At 40.2% G+C, this 16,049-nt stretch overlaps 2 protein-coding genes across 2 annotated transcripts; one reads left to right on the top strand and one right to left on the bottom strand.

Moving 5' to 3' along the window:
* Positions 1-418: 418 nt before the first annotated feature.
* LOC308168172 (ras-related protein Ral-A) lies at positions 419-4,471 on the top strand (the record flags this gene model as incomplete). The annotated part of the gene is made up of 4 exons (XM_080542662.1): positions 419-532; positions 3,129-3,337; positions 3,672-3,846; positions 4,073-4,471. 4 exons carry the CDS (start codon positions 419-421, stop codon positions 4,193-4,195), a joined length of 621 nt encoding a protein of 206 aa, XP_080398788.1. The 3' UTR covers positions 4,196-4,471.
* Positions 4,472-8,736: 4,265 nt separating this feature from the next.
* Positions 8,737-11,190, bottom strand: mplkip (M-phase specific PLK1 interacting protein). The gene is made up of 2 exons (XM_080542963.1): positions 10,775-11,190; positions 8,737-9,977 (listed from the first exon to the last, which is right to left on the bottom strand). Exons 1-2 carry the CDS (start codon positions 11,135-11,137, stop codon positions 9,777-9,779), a joined length of 564 nt encoding a protein of 187 aa, XP_080399089.1. The 5' UTR covers positions 11,138-11,190; the 3' UTR covers positions 8,737-9,776.
* Between the last annotated feature and the right edge of the window lie 4,859 nt (positions 11,191-16,049).

Below are 16,049 nucleotides of genomic sequence, written 5' to 3'. Positions count from 1 at the left end.
AAATGTCTGTTTTCCTTGTCAAGTAGTCCTTGTACATACAGTTGTATGGTTTGTTAAACTTTGCTAACGAGGGTTTTTGTTTGGCATAAGTTTGAAAATGAACAATCGAGTCCCAGCTTCATTCTGTTACCGTGGAATCTAGCTATCTATCAACTTTCTCTCATCTATTCTAAGATGAGCAAGCCCACAAAGTTACTTCTTCAACTTATTTTTCTTTCTTGTTTTTCTTGACAGATTTCCAAACTGGGAAGCCCCTGACTGCTGGGACGCCACCTCCCTCTCTTTTCTGAATCCCTCATTTCCTCTCAAGTGTTGCTTCTGATTCTTTTCTCATTCACTCTCTCTTGTCCGTCTTCCATATCTCTTCTCAGCTCTTGTTATCTCGTTTCCCTCCTGCTGAGAGGGATAGTGTGCCCTCATGGCTGCGAACAAGCCCAAAGGGCAGAACTCGCTGGCCCTCCACAAGGTGATAATGGTGGGGAGTGGAGGAGTGGGCAAGTCAGCCCTTACTCTACAGTTCATGTATGACGAGGTGAGACCTATTATAACAGTGTATAAAATCATTATTATATTGTTTCTGCTCTACAGTGATGATGCATGTTTAGAAAAGGCCTTGATGGTCTCAATTACTGTTACTGGTTACTGTTGAGAAATCAATTCCATGGATTGAAAAAATCAGGTGTAGTGCTGAGGCACAAATGTGTACATTTCAAGCCTGCAAACTGCGACACTTTAAATGAATGTGCAATAACACTATGTGCAATATGACAACCCTAGTCGTCTTACCTGTACAGTATAGTATAGTGGATAGTCCATAGCCTTTTTATGTAAACCAGCTCCTTTCCCTTCCTGTTTTTTTTGTTGTTGTTGTTTTTTCTTTCCTAGCACCAGGGGAGCCACCCCTCCCAAAGTTCGTTGTTTGGTACCTGTACTCAGGGGCGCCGCTAGGGGGGTGGTAAGTTAGGACGATTCTAAGGGCCCAGCACTGACAGGGGCCCATGAGAATCTTTAAAAAAAAAAAAAAAAAAATATATTTTATAAATAATATTATTATTATTATTATTATTATTATTATTATCATAAGGACGTTAATGTAGTGGTGTAGTGGTGGTCTAGTAGGGGTAGTGGTGGTCTAGTAGTGGATAGTGAGTTGGACTTGGGATCGGAAGGTTGTGAGTTCAAATCCCGCCTGAAGCCACACCACTACTAGTGTGCCCTTGAGTAAGGCACTTAGCCTTCAGTTACTCCAGGGGGAATGCCCCTGTAATTCGTAGTTGTTTGGATTAAAAGTGTCTGCTAAATGGCAAAATTAATTAAAATTTAAAAATTTAAGAGGTAAAGAGGCAGAAGAAGAAGAGCAAGAAGTGACAAAGGACAATGACAGCAGCACAGCAAGTTGGCTTCATCACTAGATTTCAAGGATCTTATTAAAGATGTTGCTACTAAGAAGGCCCAGCGTTTAGCTTTGATTTGATTTGATCTCTTTACTCCCATCTCGTTGTGCATTAGGCTAGATATAGTTTTTAGCTCTCCAGGTATACTATTCCACAGTACTGCCGCAGTGTAAAAATAAAAATCTTCCCATTTCACTATTCAATTTCGCTGGCACCATGTCTGTGTTGCTCCCTCTTGTATAAGACACGTTTGTCTTTGTGTGAAACAAGCAATGCTGAGTCAGTAAATATCTCTGCTGTAATTCTTCATTGATCTAATCCTGACAGTATTATGGCCAACTGATCTTTACAAGATCTACATTTATTTAGACACAATACCACCCCATTAAAATTATATTTTTTACTTTTTGTGTGATTTATACTTTTATAATTGGGTTCCAATCTTCATTTAATTATACTTTTGTCCTTGTGTTGTTCATGTCTTAATTTAATAAGTTAAAGAATGTTGAGATTTCTTTGCTGAATTGTTGATTCCTGTATTAACTGTAATTTTAAATTACATTTACAAAAGATGTCCATCATTGGATTTCTTGCAGTGCATCAATAGTTCATCAACTTCAACTGGGTTTAGGTTGATGGGTGGTTTAGGTGGGGGGGCCCAAAATGATATTCTGTCATGGGGCCCAGAATCTCTAGCGGCGCCCCTGCCTGTACTATAGCAATGACAATAAAGACCATTCATTCATTCAATTATGGAAACTTGGCAACAGGTCAGGTATTATTTAGGACTGATCGTTGTTTATGATTAATTTCAGGCGGTGGGTGGAGGCTTATGTGTTTTTATAATAGTCAAGAGGAGGGTCATGCAATTTGTAAAATATCAATGTCTTTCAATTCAAAGCCCAGCGCATGGGCTGGACACTTTCTTGCTCACCATTGGTTTACTTCTCAGTTCGTATGTGAACAGGCCTATGAAAGGGCGTAACAAGACTTGTTTTGTACGGATACGAGAGCTCTATGGCATGATACATTATTAGATTATAGAATAATCCTCCTGTTATAAGTCCAAATAAATGCCATTGACTCATTTATATTACATTTACATTTTTGACATTTAGCAGACGCCTTTATCCAAAGTGACTTACAACAAATACATTTGTCTAAGTAAGTGAGTCATCTATCTATCAGTCATCATAAGAAAAACAAATCTATGCTATGATCTGGGGCCATTGGCAGTCACTATGCTAGAAGAAGGACGGTTTTTTTCTTTGTTTTTTGTTTTTGTCATCTCAAAAACTCTGATTCACTTGTGATTCCTCCAATGTAATGTACTGTATAGACTACAGCACACTGATTCCATGTTCTTTTGGGTAAATGTGTTATGCAGTGATGTCTAACATTTGGAATGCAGGCCTGTATGTATGTTATGACCATGCTTTCCTCGGTCAGTAAGCCTGGGGAAATCCTTTGCAGAAAGTAGCTACAATGGGGTGGAATCCCGTGAGTGACACCTTGACCTGACGCCTACCACATGGAAAACAAGCTTGATTTCCTTAAAAAACTATACATTTGCAGTATGCAAGCAACACGTATTGTTATTGTACATATATTTTTAGTAGTGTGCTTGCAGTCTGCAATCTGCAATCTCTTTCTCTCCTTTCTCTTCTGCCTCACTGTCACTGTCTATCTCTCTCCTCCTTCCAATCTTATCCCTTCTTCCATCTCTCCTTTTAGTTTGTGGAGGACTACGAGCCCACCAAGGCGGACAGCTACAGGAAGAAGGTGGTGCTGGATGGAGAGGAGGTCCAGATTGACATCCTGGACACGGCGGGGCAGGAAGACTACGCCGCCATCCGTGATAACTACTTCCGCAGTGGCGAAGGCTTCCTTTGTGTTTTCTCCATCACGGAGTTGGAGTCGTTTGCCGCCACCGCTGACTTCAGGTAGCTCGTCCTCTAAAATACCATGCCGACCCCAGACCCATCGCTTAAAGAAAAGACACATTTCCCTTAGCGAGATATAATAGACTAAAGAAACTATGCCCTGTCATGCTTGTTTTTTTATTTATTTATTATTTATTTTTATTATTATTTATTTATTTATTTTTGTGTTTGGGTTGTGTTTGTGTTATCGGACTGGGTGGGGAAAAAATGAGTGTCAGAATTTCTAAACTTTGTATAAATGTCGTGTGATTCTATGGAGAAAAATAAGGAAAAAATTACACAATAAAGTATTTAAAAACTAAAGAAACTCTGCCCTGTCCCGTGCTCCCTCCAGAGAACAGATCCTGCGGGTGAAGGAGGATGAGAACGTGCCGTTCCTCCTGGTGGGAAACAAGTCCGACCTGGACGAGCGGAGGCAGGTGAGCAGCGAGGAGGCCAAGGCCAGGGCCGAGCAGTGGGGCGTCAGCTACGTCGAGACCTCCGCCAAGACCAGGGCCAATGTAGACAAGGTAGGTACACTGTCAACAAGGTAGGTAGGTACACTACAGGGCTGATGGGCTGAGGTGTACTAACAGTGTTGATCTGGTTACTGTTACAGTGCTGGAAAGGACTGTGGGAAAACAGCTCAACATTTTTACACGACACTTTTGCCACTGGGGCTACATGATGATCAGTTTGTTAATGTCACACCCCGTAGAAATGACAACACATGTAATGCTCGCTGCTCCCTTGCAGGTTTTCTTTGACTTAATGCGTGAGGTCCGGGCGAGGAAAATGGAGGACAGCAAAGAAAAGAACGGAAAGAAGAAGAGGAAAAGCCTGGCCAAGAGAATTAGGGAGCGGTGCTGTATTCTATAACGGCAGTGGCCGGACCGGATCGGACCATCACTCCTCTTCCCTCAAGAGTTTACTCCTTTCTCCTCTCACTACTCTGTTTTATGTTGAAATCCTGAGCCCCAACAACCCAGGGTTGACTTTGGAATCCTTTCTTAAGATTTAGTCTCGTCTTAGTCATTTTGACTAAAATAGCCTTAAGTTTGTCATTTTTTGTTGTTTGAATAATGATTTAGTCTAGTTATTGTGAAACTGATGCGCTGTTTTAATTGACTTACAGTAAATGTCATTACATTTTTAGTCACATCACATTTGTTTTGCGTCATTAACCCTCAGTGAACATAAATCACTGACTTCCATGTGTGCGCGAACGTACATAGTCTTCTCCTACCACCAACATATTCTACTGCATAACATCCTATCGTATGATTCTCTTCTCAAGAGCCAAATTGACTAGAATAACACATTACTCTGCAGCAGATTAAAAGTCACTCCCCTGGACAGGGCACATAAAGGGCATCTTAAATGCAAAAACAAGCTCTGTGCTTAAAAGGATCAGCCTCAGAAAGGCATTGTGATTGCAGATTTACTGATATTGATCGCACAATCAGTGGTTATTTCTTCGCAGGTGATTTGTAGATCAGTGATTCCGTGCAGTGCCTTGCTCAAATCGCCCCCTTTCAGACGACAAGAATCACTGGCCTTGTTTGAGAGCATACATTTTGAGCAGCTGCCGAACAGCACTTTTCAATACCTGTTGCATGATGGTGATAAAATCTGTTCGACTCGCTCAAAGATTTTGGCTGCTTGAGAATTACGAGAGTAGCGAGTTCAAGGCTCAAAGTTTTTAGGCTCTGTGGAGCCCTGTAGTTACTTCTCACAGATTGCATGAAGCAGCAAGCGCCTTCACTGTGGGAGGCACTTTTCATGAATTTAATTAATGTTTTCTTGACACCTGTACCTAAATCAGGAAAGCCATATATGCCGTGATATGTATAGACTATGGTAGGATAGAAGTAATTATGGTATTTGAGAGATCTATTGATTCCACATAGACAGTTGACGGTTGTGTTATGGTGAATACTCAAAGAAATGAATAGGAAGATTTACTGACTGATTTCAATAACCGCCATGTTTTCAAGCTGTGCAGTCAGAATTGCACATCATTGTTCAATTTGAGACTGTTTCTTCTGGGACAATTTAGTCAAATATGGTTTATGAAAAAAAAAGAAAAATTATGAATATTTTCATTATTTTTTGGGTTAACAAAGTGAACGCAGCAACAACCCCTTTGGCATCGACACTTGTAATAGATCTGAAAAACATAGCGTAGCGATTAGCAGAAACTCCACTTGCCTATCAGAGGGTAAGGGGGAGTGGCACAGTTTTGCTTATGCCAAGCTAGAGGTTGTTTCTAGACATTAGCAGCATTGGCCAAGGGAGAACAAAAAAACCCTGTCAACTTTTATTTTAGGTCATGGCAGTGCACTGTAAAGCCCAATGCACACAGCGTGCGATTTTGTCGCACGACAACATTCGATTCTCAATTCACACCAATGAATGAATGTGAATTGAGAATCGAATGTTGTCGTGCGACAAAATCGCATCGCACGCCGTGTGCTTTGTCTCATTCAAAACCATTCAAAACAATGGAATCGAATTCGGCGGTGCGACAATATCGCACGCCGTGTGCATTGGCCTTAAGGAACTCCCAGGGGGGTTAGTATAGTAATATACAGTAAGTGAATTTTAAATCACCATGGGGCAATTAACATTTTTCTTTTCAGTTGCGTTAAGATAATATTATTTAACAATACACAATTTCCCCCCTCGTAATCTATCACTAAAGAACACATGACAAAAGATTACTGATTCAAATGTATCTTCTGAAAATGTTTACGTCATAGCTGCTTCATATTCAATATCAGTAAAGAAAAAGGTTCCCAAGTGTGTGCAACACTAAATCTCAGTGTGATCTGGTCCCTCTGCTGGGCAATGGAAATGTGACCTAGCGATCCCCTAACAATATGCCATATAACATGGTAAAAGGGTTTTACACAATGAAACATGCTTATGCTTGGTGCATGCTTATGCTCAGTAGGTATGGGAGTTGAGATCATTATGAGTCGTTCTTAAATGCAGGCTTCCAACTCTGAGAGCAACTTGGTGTATGTATTCCACTCCTTACAGGATTAGATACCTGCATACTCTGTACCTCTCCAGGATGAGTATTGGAGAACTGCGGTTTAATGCTTTTCTCACTATATTTATTTATTTATTTATACCCGAGAGCTAAATGCCCCCCTTAATTTATAGCCAAGGGACTAAGCTTTGTTTCATATTCTATAGCCCTAGAGGCTAGTGTGTCCTTCTTCTTCATTGCCAGGTTTGAGCTCTAATCCATAATTTAGTGTCTACAGTTGTAAAAGCGTGATTCATTTGAGTTAGTTTACTCTGGGAAAATAAATAAAGTCTGGCCTAGGCTTCACAATATCTGGATACAGGACCTAGTCTCAAATTTGATAGCATGATTTTCCATTGTGGACAAGGACAACATCTCATGGGCTAGTTCGTTCTAAAATCAGATTATGTGATTAGCCACATACCTTAACATACCTTGTCCTGTTGATATACCAATACACTAAGGGCCGGTTTCACAGACAAGGCTTAAGCCTAGTCCTGGACTAAATCACACTTTCAATGTAAAATCTCCATTGAAGATGCTTTTTAGTCCAGGATTAGGCTTAAGCCTTGTCTGTGAAACTGGCCCTAAGTGTTTTTAAGTCCTTATTTTAAGTCCTTATGACAGTTATTTAGCAACTTGCAGCAGACACGTTTTCCCATGTAATGGGGTCCAATTGGTGGCCATGTCCATTGAGGACTGTCAGTAGGCATATGACCAAATCATTCTTGCAAAGTAATGTTTAAATCAAAGAATACCGTTTCAATGTGTATCCTTGTGTCCACTACCCATATTCAAGTTTAAACTCAAACTAATGTATTGCATTGAAGGACGACAGTTCTACCTACAGTAGCCATTACATTACAAAGGTATTCAGGACTGTCAGAGCACCAAGGCATGTTAATGAAAGCCTTGTTATTGGCGTGTCTTGTTTGCCATTGACAGACCAAAAAACTCAAACTGGTTAAACTGTGTAGTTTAACATACAAGTGCATACACATTCATATAGTGACTTTCATTTCAAATAGACTACTTTTGATACTGAACACATTTTATAAGGGAAATGCATTTCACACAAGTGTGGCTCAAACATTTGTACGTACTGTATACAGTACCTCCACATGTTGATAATCTTGGAATGATTTACTGATGCGAGTGTCAGTAGCTAATGGATGACAGGCTGATAGACTGATGTGAGTGTCAGTAGCTAATGGAGGACAGGCTAACAGACTGATGTGCTACAAAAGGTTTACTCTCTCAAAACCTATGATGGACATACCTTGGAGAACCTTATCATGAGGGGGGTTTGGAAGGAGTTGAAGCATATACTGAAGAGGTAACGATTGCACAAGAGGCCCCTATGTCCATAACTTGTTTACTTACTGTTAAAATGTCTGAGTGAAAATATGAGAATAAGACGAGCAGTCACAAATCAAAAAAAGCAAGCAAAGATGTACATGAGCATAAGTCTTGTGCTGCAAAGAATACTTGTTTTCTTCTTTTCATCAACTTAACTGTTCTTAATGTAAGTAAGCTTTTGCCTAGCACTTTTTTTAACCAAACAATTATTGTAACCAGGAATCTGGTGGTGTTTCATGTGTGTTGGGTGAGAGGTTGGGTACTGATGAGCAATGACGCTATAATGGAGCGTCTGTAAGGCCCCTGGGTAGCTGATGTTCCTTTAACTCATTATATGCTGTACATTGAAAAGTAAGGAATCAGGAATTTAAATAAAGTTGATTTTAATGAAACAAATGAACTGTTATTTATTGTTGACTCATTATAATCAAGCTGTTTCAAGCACTTCAGTGGAGAGTGCACATACTGTATCAGTGTTGAAATGACGACGGCATGTTCAGCAGGCCGTATACTCATCTCCATAGTGACACGGTCTGGTGAAAAGGGCTGCATGTCGCGCATATGAGCAAAAACCTTATTAAGATAGATATAACAAACAACAGTTTTAGGATAACTAAATAAATACTTATAATTTGTGAATTGGATTCACTGTCTCGTCTGCCCTAGGCTACTGGGTAAGTGATGCATGACTTGTAAGCAAACTTACGTTTTAGGATGTGTTCCAAAGTCCTAAAAAAAAAAAATCTTCTTATTATGTATAGTTACAGTGGCAAGAAAAAGTATGTGAACCCTTTGGAATGACCTGGTTTTCTGCATTAATTGGTCATAAAATGTGATCTGATCTTCATCTAAGTCATTAGTATAAACACAATGTCCTTAACACTTGGAGCGTGGCGCTGTTGTTGAATCAGGTGTGCTGGTGGTGGAACAGATCAAATATGTGGAGCGACTGGGGGTACCCAATGAGAGGTTTGAGAACCACTGCCTCTTGAAAACAAAGTGAAACAAATGTACAAATGTGTGTACCATGTAAGAATTTAATAAAAAAAACAGATTCAATTTCTTAAAAATAAGAAAAGTCCTATCCTTTGGATAATACTTACAGATGTAAAAAACCTGAGGCGGTAAAAACTCACTCATATTTCCTGTTTTGAAACCATGTCAAAATACGTAAAATATAATTTCAGTGTAAATAAGCATAGGAAAAATCTGAGTTTTACACTGTTTATATATTATGTCACTTAAAGAGGAACTTATTTGGGAAATTTGTCTATGTGCCCTCTGACTCAGTTGAGGACTATCTGTCATCATGCACACCTCTCTCATTCAGGGAGAGTGGAGCTAGAGCGAAAACAAGAGCAACATGTAATTACACGCCCCTTACATGTCCCCTCAATGGAGCACTTGATAAAACTTAGACTAGAGCAAATCTCTGGAAAAAATAAATGTTCTTTCACAGTGAACAGACTATGTTTGAGAAGCCCAATCGATTCTGAGATTTAGCATTTGCATTTTATGGGATAATATTCTAGGTTAACTCACCCAGATACGCTCTAGTTTTGAGTGACACAATCAAAAAGCAACGGGAAAGGAAAGGTGCTACACTACCCAACATTTGTTAAGAACACAAAATATATAATTTTAAAAAGGTACATAAATCAAACTCTTGCATCACCAATTAGCCTACTCCAACAATATGTGCATCTTTGCACATCCATACGTGAATATAATGCATTCCCTGTTTGTTTGGGTATGCTACCACTGCCCTGAAATGTGTCTGTATTATGTCTGTATTCAAAAAGATGGTGTTTAGGTGCTGGAAAATAGCTGCAGTGTTGACGGTCCACCAGGTTGGTGGAGATAGAAATCGGAGATGTCCGCTAATAGTTGCTGGTGAATTGTCTTTGAATCGCTGTAACTTGCTAAATTACTACATCTCCATAGACTGGAATATAGCCTACACAATATTCAATAAAAAAAGTCCATAGTTGCCTAAACAACGACATCAGGGCATGTTTCTTGCTACCCGACTGGGTTTCTTCCAGTCTCGCGCTGCAGTGAGTCCTAATTAAAATACCTCCCTGGTCTGCCTGTGTGTGTGGCTTGCTGGGTGCTGCACTTGGAATTTGAGTCTGTGACTGCAACTGGCTGTAGGCTGGCCCAAGGGTCCTGCAGCATAGACGGAGCGTAATACTTCTCCACACCACCTCCAGACCCCCTGCCACCACGCGACGACCCAAAAGGAGTGGAGGTCCGGGGAGAACCCTACAGGGGGGGGGAGGAAATCATATATGACACCCTGAAACTACTGGACGCATCCTGATCCACAAGCATATGAAACTTAGGCACTGAAAGAAAGTGTGATGTCAAAACATTGCATCATAACACGCTAAACATGCAACAACCTCTCAAACAGACAGACACACATGATCTCACAGTTCCAGGCAGTGCAACAGTCTCGGTGTCACAACATAGCTGTTTACGAATCAGTATCACAAGTCGTTATAGGATTATAGCCACAACGAGCATCACAAGACCGGTCCGGATAGGAAGCCATCTTTGATACGTCCCCCTAGCGGCGCTTCGTAGCTATTGCAGCCTACCGTCAGTTTTTAATACAAAATACATATCGTGAACTTAGAATGATAAGGTTCTATCTCCGTTTAGAATGATAAGGTTCTATCTCAGTTTAGAATGATAAGGTTCTATCTCCGTTTAGGGCAGTTAAGAGATATTGAGCGTCAAAGTTTTTACATGTTCCATTATGTTTTGTGAGATGGAACCTTTGTATTTGATGAATTACTAACTCAAAAATGTCAACATTTAAAAAATAACACCACACACAGGCATTAATAAACACCTAATGGATCAGATTATGTAAAAAAAAAAAAAACTGACAAAAATGGAGATAGAACCTTATAATTCTAACGTCACGATATTGCTCATCAAGTACGTCAAGTCTACATCTGAACAAGGTTGTCCGGTGGTTACAGCTTATAAACGTCTGGCTACTATCCCAATTTAATAATATTATTATAATTAATAATAATTAATCAATTTACCTGATAGCCCTGCTGTTGTCCGGGGTTCGCCTGGTATGGAGAATTCGGATAAGGCGAAGAACCACCGCGGAAATGGGCATTCTGGGGTCTACGCGGTGTGTACCCGGGAGACGAGCCGTTGTAAAACCTTCCTTGTTTACCCCCACTGTGATAACTCCTGTTACCGTTACCGGTACCACTGAAGTCCCTGGGAGGGGTGGTGTTCGGGGAGCCACTGAATCCGAATCGAGGTCCACCAAAGCTCGGCGGAGGGCCACGAAATGCCCCCGGTGGCGAGGGGAACATCCCTGTTGGGCTGCAGAAACCACCCGGATTCAAGCCTCCTCCTCCGGGACTAGCCTGTCTTAAGTTCGGTCTTTGCATTATCGCATAAACCCAAATCCACACTAGTTAGAGCGGATAGAACTACTTTAATTTACAAGAAAACTGGGCAAGCTAATTGTAAACAGAGTGAGATGGATGGGGGGACATCAACAGGAACAGGAAACCCATGAAGAAATGTTTCCGTTTCACCGTGAGCGAGTATATCCAGGTCCAGCCGGAGGCTACGGTGGCCGAGGAAGACACAGATTCACGTAAATCGCCGCCCACTATAGGCTACGTTTATTAGGCATTTCCAGATATGAGCTGGATAAATCCCATGGCTTTATGAAATTAAAGAAACCCTCATTATTACTCACCCATCAACGATCAACATTTTCAAGTGAATATTATGATTTTTTTTTTTTTTTAAATGTTTACCATTACACATACATTGTGTTTAACCTTTTGGTCGCAGGTGAGAGGGGCATAACCCTTTTTTTTTTTTTTTTACAACAAATACATGTGCTCTGATATAATGTACAGTCTGTGGCATATACATTGTTTGTGTTCCAACAGCTAATTTGCTGTGATCATGTGTGAAAATAAAAAAAATACAAAATAAGGGTTGTTTCAGTTCATAACTATACTGGTCAGGTTGTGGCTGAGGTCACTCAGACATGATTAGACTGTGTGGGTTGTGAGACTGACGCTGCCTGGCCCTGTACACACCAAGTACATCTGTCCTCTCCCTGAGACACCATATCACATCACACACCATCCTAATCCATGGATCAATTTACTTTACTTCTGTACGGTATGGTGTATGGAGGACCAAGTCATGGTGTAGGTACCTAGTACACCCAGTAGCCTACATCGCCATGTCCCTGGTTGGATTCCGGCCATCAACATATCCTGCATGTCATCCTCCCTCTCTCTTATGGGTGTATTCCACATTCATATACTATGTTAAAAATAGGTAGCTTTGCTTATTGGAATCATTATATGAAACACAGGCCAACTTTACATTACAGATATGTAAATAAGAATTGACTTAGACTTCAGAAAAAGGGAAAGTCACCTACACTTCTCTTTAGAATTAACTTTTCAATTGGATCTTGATCTAGATTTACTAAGAGGGGCTCTTCTCAGGCAAACCAAAACACAAACCTTTGTTTTAGATAGTTATCTACATATGATACAGTAAAGACATTAGGACATAAACACGTCATGTTTCTTTAATTAACAATCACAATTAATTAATCACTACTGATTCCCAAGACATTCACACCTGTCAACCAATCCCATGGTTTCTATTGTACATCAATAACATAGAGCTCTGCAATAACAGAGCTCGACATGGCTCCTGCCCCTTTGACCTGCCACTTGTTAATGACATTTCTTAAGTATCTAAATCAAAAATCAAAAGGCAGCCTGCTTCATTTCAAATTGCATAGGAAAAGGTATTTAATTTACTTTTGCAAAAGGAGAACCGTTTACAAGCATGTCAGACAAGCCTGACAGTGAAAGGTCCGCAGGAAAGTCATGAACAGAGCAGGTTGGATATTTGTATACACAGGTTACAGTCACGCCCTCAGGTAAGGTACAGGACAATCACAGGCATTTCCTGTATGAGGAGGGGGCTGGCAGTGATGCAAATTCAGAAAGAGGTTAGGGGGGAATCGACCTCCACTTTCTCCTAGACACAAAGGTGGAAAAGAGACACAAAGGCCACAAACTGGTTTAGTCTGGTCCTAGAGTACTGGGCCTGGGGAAACACAAAAGTCCAGAACTGCTCTCGATGGCTTAGTCCATCTAGGTGCAGGTCAAGAGAAAAGAGAGCAATCAGGTCTTTGTAATCATTTAAATGTGTCTGTCTGTTGTCTAGCCAAAGTCAAGTTTCTAAGGGAGAAAACTGGTTTAATTGTCTACTTAGCTGAGGTCGTCAACGTGTTGATTCTGGCCAGACAGTCTGACTGTCTAGTGACTGCTGTGAATTCAGTCTCAAAGGTAATACATGTCGTTATCAATAAATAAAATGTCTTAGTAGGCATATTATTCCACCATACACAACACAACACAGTTCCCTTCCTGGATGTTTTTTTATATATATAAAAAATAGTTATTAATGCAGGATAGGCCAAGTAAATATTGGTTAAGGGCAAATAATACCTGGAGACAATAGTGATTGTAAAGAGACGGTCTTCAAATTCAATGAAGAGGAAATCACTAGATGGAGCCATAACACAGAAAGTGTTTTCTGTCTAAAGCAGGGGTGCATCTCAGGCCCTTGGGTTGAAGCAGCATCGCAAAACTCTCAATAATTTTCATGCAGGTCTTCTCTGTTTTTCATTTTGTATAAATTATATACTGCATATATATATATATATGCAGTATATAATTTATATATTGAAATGTTCTTTCACTACTTTCCACTAGGCTGTGTAGATCAGTAGGGGTGGGGGGAAATCCCAGTTTAATGCATTTAAATTTCAGGCTCAGAGGTAACAAAACCTGAAAATGATGCAGGGTGGGGGCAAATACTTTTGCATGGCACTATACATACAGTATATTCCAGCCCTATATGCACACATACTAGAAGAAGACATACAGTGCCCTATGTAAGTAATGGTTACATGTTCTTTTGGCTCTGTACACCAAAAGTTTGGATTTTAAATCAAACAATAATACAAACAATACTAAAGTAGAAATTCTCAACTTTTATTTCATGGTATTTGTGTATATTATTGGTTTGGTCGTCTGGTTAGTCAGATGTGTTGCGTCACATCATTTTAGAATAAAGCATCCATTTTCAATTATTGTTCAATAGATTTTCAGAACGATATAAAGCTTTTCAAGTCAAAACCAGTTTTAGAATTATACAGAAATCTCACTTCCTGAATTGAATGCACACACATTTGGTAGCATTCTTGTGGGTACTTCTCGCTTGAGTTGGGTACTTTGCGGTACTTTTTGGGAACCCGTTTGGGGTTGTTTGGGGTGATTAGTAGGACCCGGTCAGGCTGCCTATTCAAATCTTGCCAACCGCAATTCATGGTTTAGGACAAACAATAATAAGCAAGCACTAATTGAGCCCATTTGGGAATCTAATCTAGTCAGTCAAAGTCCCTCTCCCTGGATTTAATTAAATAATTACAAATACTACCCACAAGCTGACATGCTCCATTGGCCCGAATAGTCAGGCAGAAAACAATACCAGGACTATATCAGAATGCTTGTCCTATGGTCATGTGCTGTATAATGCACACAGCATGACTAGTACATGTAAACAAACATATACACACATTCAAAACAATACATTTGCAAATGAGTCATGCACCCCTTCACAATAGTGGTAGGACACAAAACTTTCTACAGAGCACATACTGTGCCATCCAAGAAAATACATGAGGTTCCAGACTTAACATGAAGCAGGGCCGGTCGCTGGTATAATCACTCCATGCAGTTGCAGGGCCACAACCACTAGAGGGAGCTACTCTTGTGCCATTCATTTAGCGCAAGCTACTATCCGTCAATCAAAAACTCTGCTTGGAAAACGTCCTCAAAACTAAAAACGACTGAAGATGCCTGCAGTACAGACCAAAGGATTGTTGACCAAATACTATACTATGAGTGCTTAATTTGGACATTTGATGAATCACTTTTGGGTACCCTGAAATAATAATAAATAAGGGGCTATCTATGCATAAAAAGCAGAATGGTAAGACAAATATGTACAGACATGTGACAGGGTCTGATGAAAAAGTCCCCAAGTAGGGCAAGGTAATTTTTCAGTTTTTTCCAGATTACGAAAGGGCTGATTGTAAGATTTCAAATGATGTGTCTGCGTATTTGAATGTTGATACCCCCCAAATCAACAATCAGAGAAATTCACCCTCAAAGTATTCGCAGCCATTTTTCACAGGTAGGTAATGGGTGGGAACAATAGCTGGTTACAGTTGTCCACGGTAGGGGCATTGCGGATCACTGTGGGGAGAGAGTTCCAAAGGGTGGGAGCTGCCACACTGAAGGCTCTGTCCCGAAGGTCCGTAGGTTGGTGTGGGGTGGTGGAGAGCAGACCCATGTCTGAGGACCGCAGGTTCCAGGATGGGGTGTGTTGGCAGAGAAAGGTCAGTTAGGTACTGGGGGGCGCAGGCGTGGAGGGATTTGTAGGTGAGAAAAAAATAATGTCCATGCCAACCTTTTATGTATACAGTGAATGAGACTAACTAGAAATACCGTTATACAGTAAATTATATTTATAGGACAGCATATTGAAGGGACCATTTTTTATGTTTTCCAGACACTTTCTCAACAATTTCAGGCTTTTTTTCTCTGTCTTTTCCCATAAATACACTGATACTGAGAGACCTGTCTCTCTTTGCTTAGTGTGTTTCTCAAAGCTGTTTTGTGCATTTAATTACACTGTATGCTCTCAGGATGGAGTCAATATCAGTGTAATTCAGAGATAATGAAATGAAATGTGTTCAATTTAAAAGTGATAAAGGTAGAGCACGCGCACATCAAATGGAGCAGGTGCTTGATATCAAAAGAAAAGTTGGTCAGTAAAGTTACGCTGTACACAATGTTCAAAGTGCAATGAAGACCTAACTCCTCAATATTCAGTCAATTTATTAAGGTAATGGCCTGCTGCTAGGACGGGCAGGATTTTGTTTCCATTTCTTTGTACATTCAGTATACAAAAAGATCCCCCTTCTATAATCAGTATACATATTAATCCCAATCTCTCATGGCCCATATAGTCTACTATCAGAATAGGTTCGCTAGTGCATTTATGTTAATATACATTAGTTTCCCAAATTAACAGAAACACAGTGGAACATGTCATGTAGAAGCACATCCCTAACAATGTCCAGAACCTCCATGATGTCCCGTTGATGATGACTCATCCCACTGTTCAGTGTCCAAAAAAACATTTCAAAAGAGATCAAAAGAATGTTTCAAGTGTTATAGA

The sequence above is a fragment of the Nansenia antarctica genome, assembly GCF_963989245.1.
Source record: "Nansenia antarctica genome assembly, chromosome: 12".
NCBI classification, from domain to species: domain Eukaryota; kingdom Metazoa; phylum Chordata; class Actinopteri; order Argentiniformes; family Microstomatidae; genus Nansenia; species Nansenia antarctica.
This window is presented reverse-complemented; position numbering and strand designations above follow the sequence as displayed.

Bases quoted from the DNA above. Each gene is read 5' to 3' on its own strand.
- mplkip (XM_080542963.1), bottom strand. From the start codon at position 11,137: ATGCAAAGACCGAACTTAAGACAGGCTAGTCCCGGAGGAGGAGGCTTG. The intron at 9,978-10,774 runs GTAAATTGATTA...CCCCCCCTGTAG, and splicing joins GACAACAGCAGGGCTATCAG to GGTTCTCCCCGGACCTCCAC.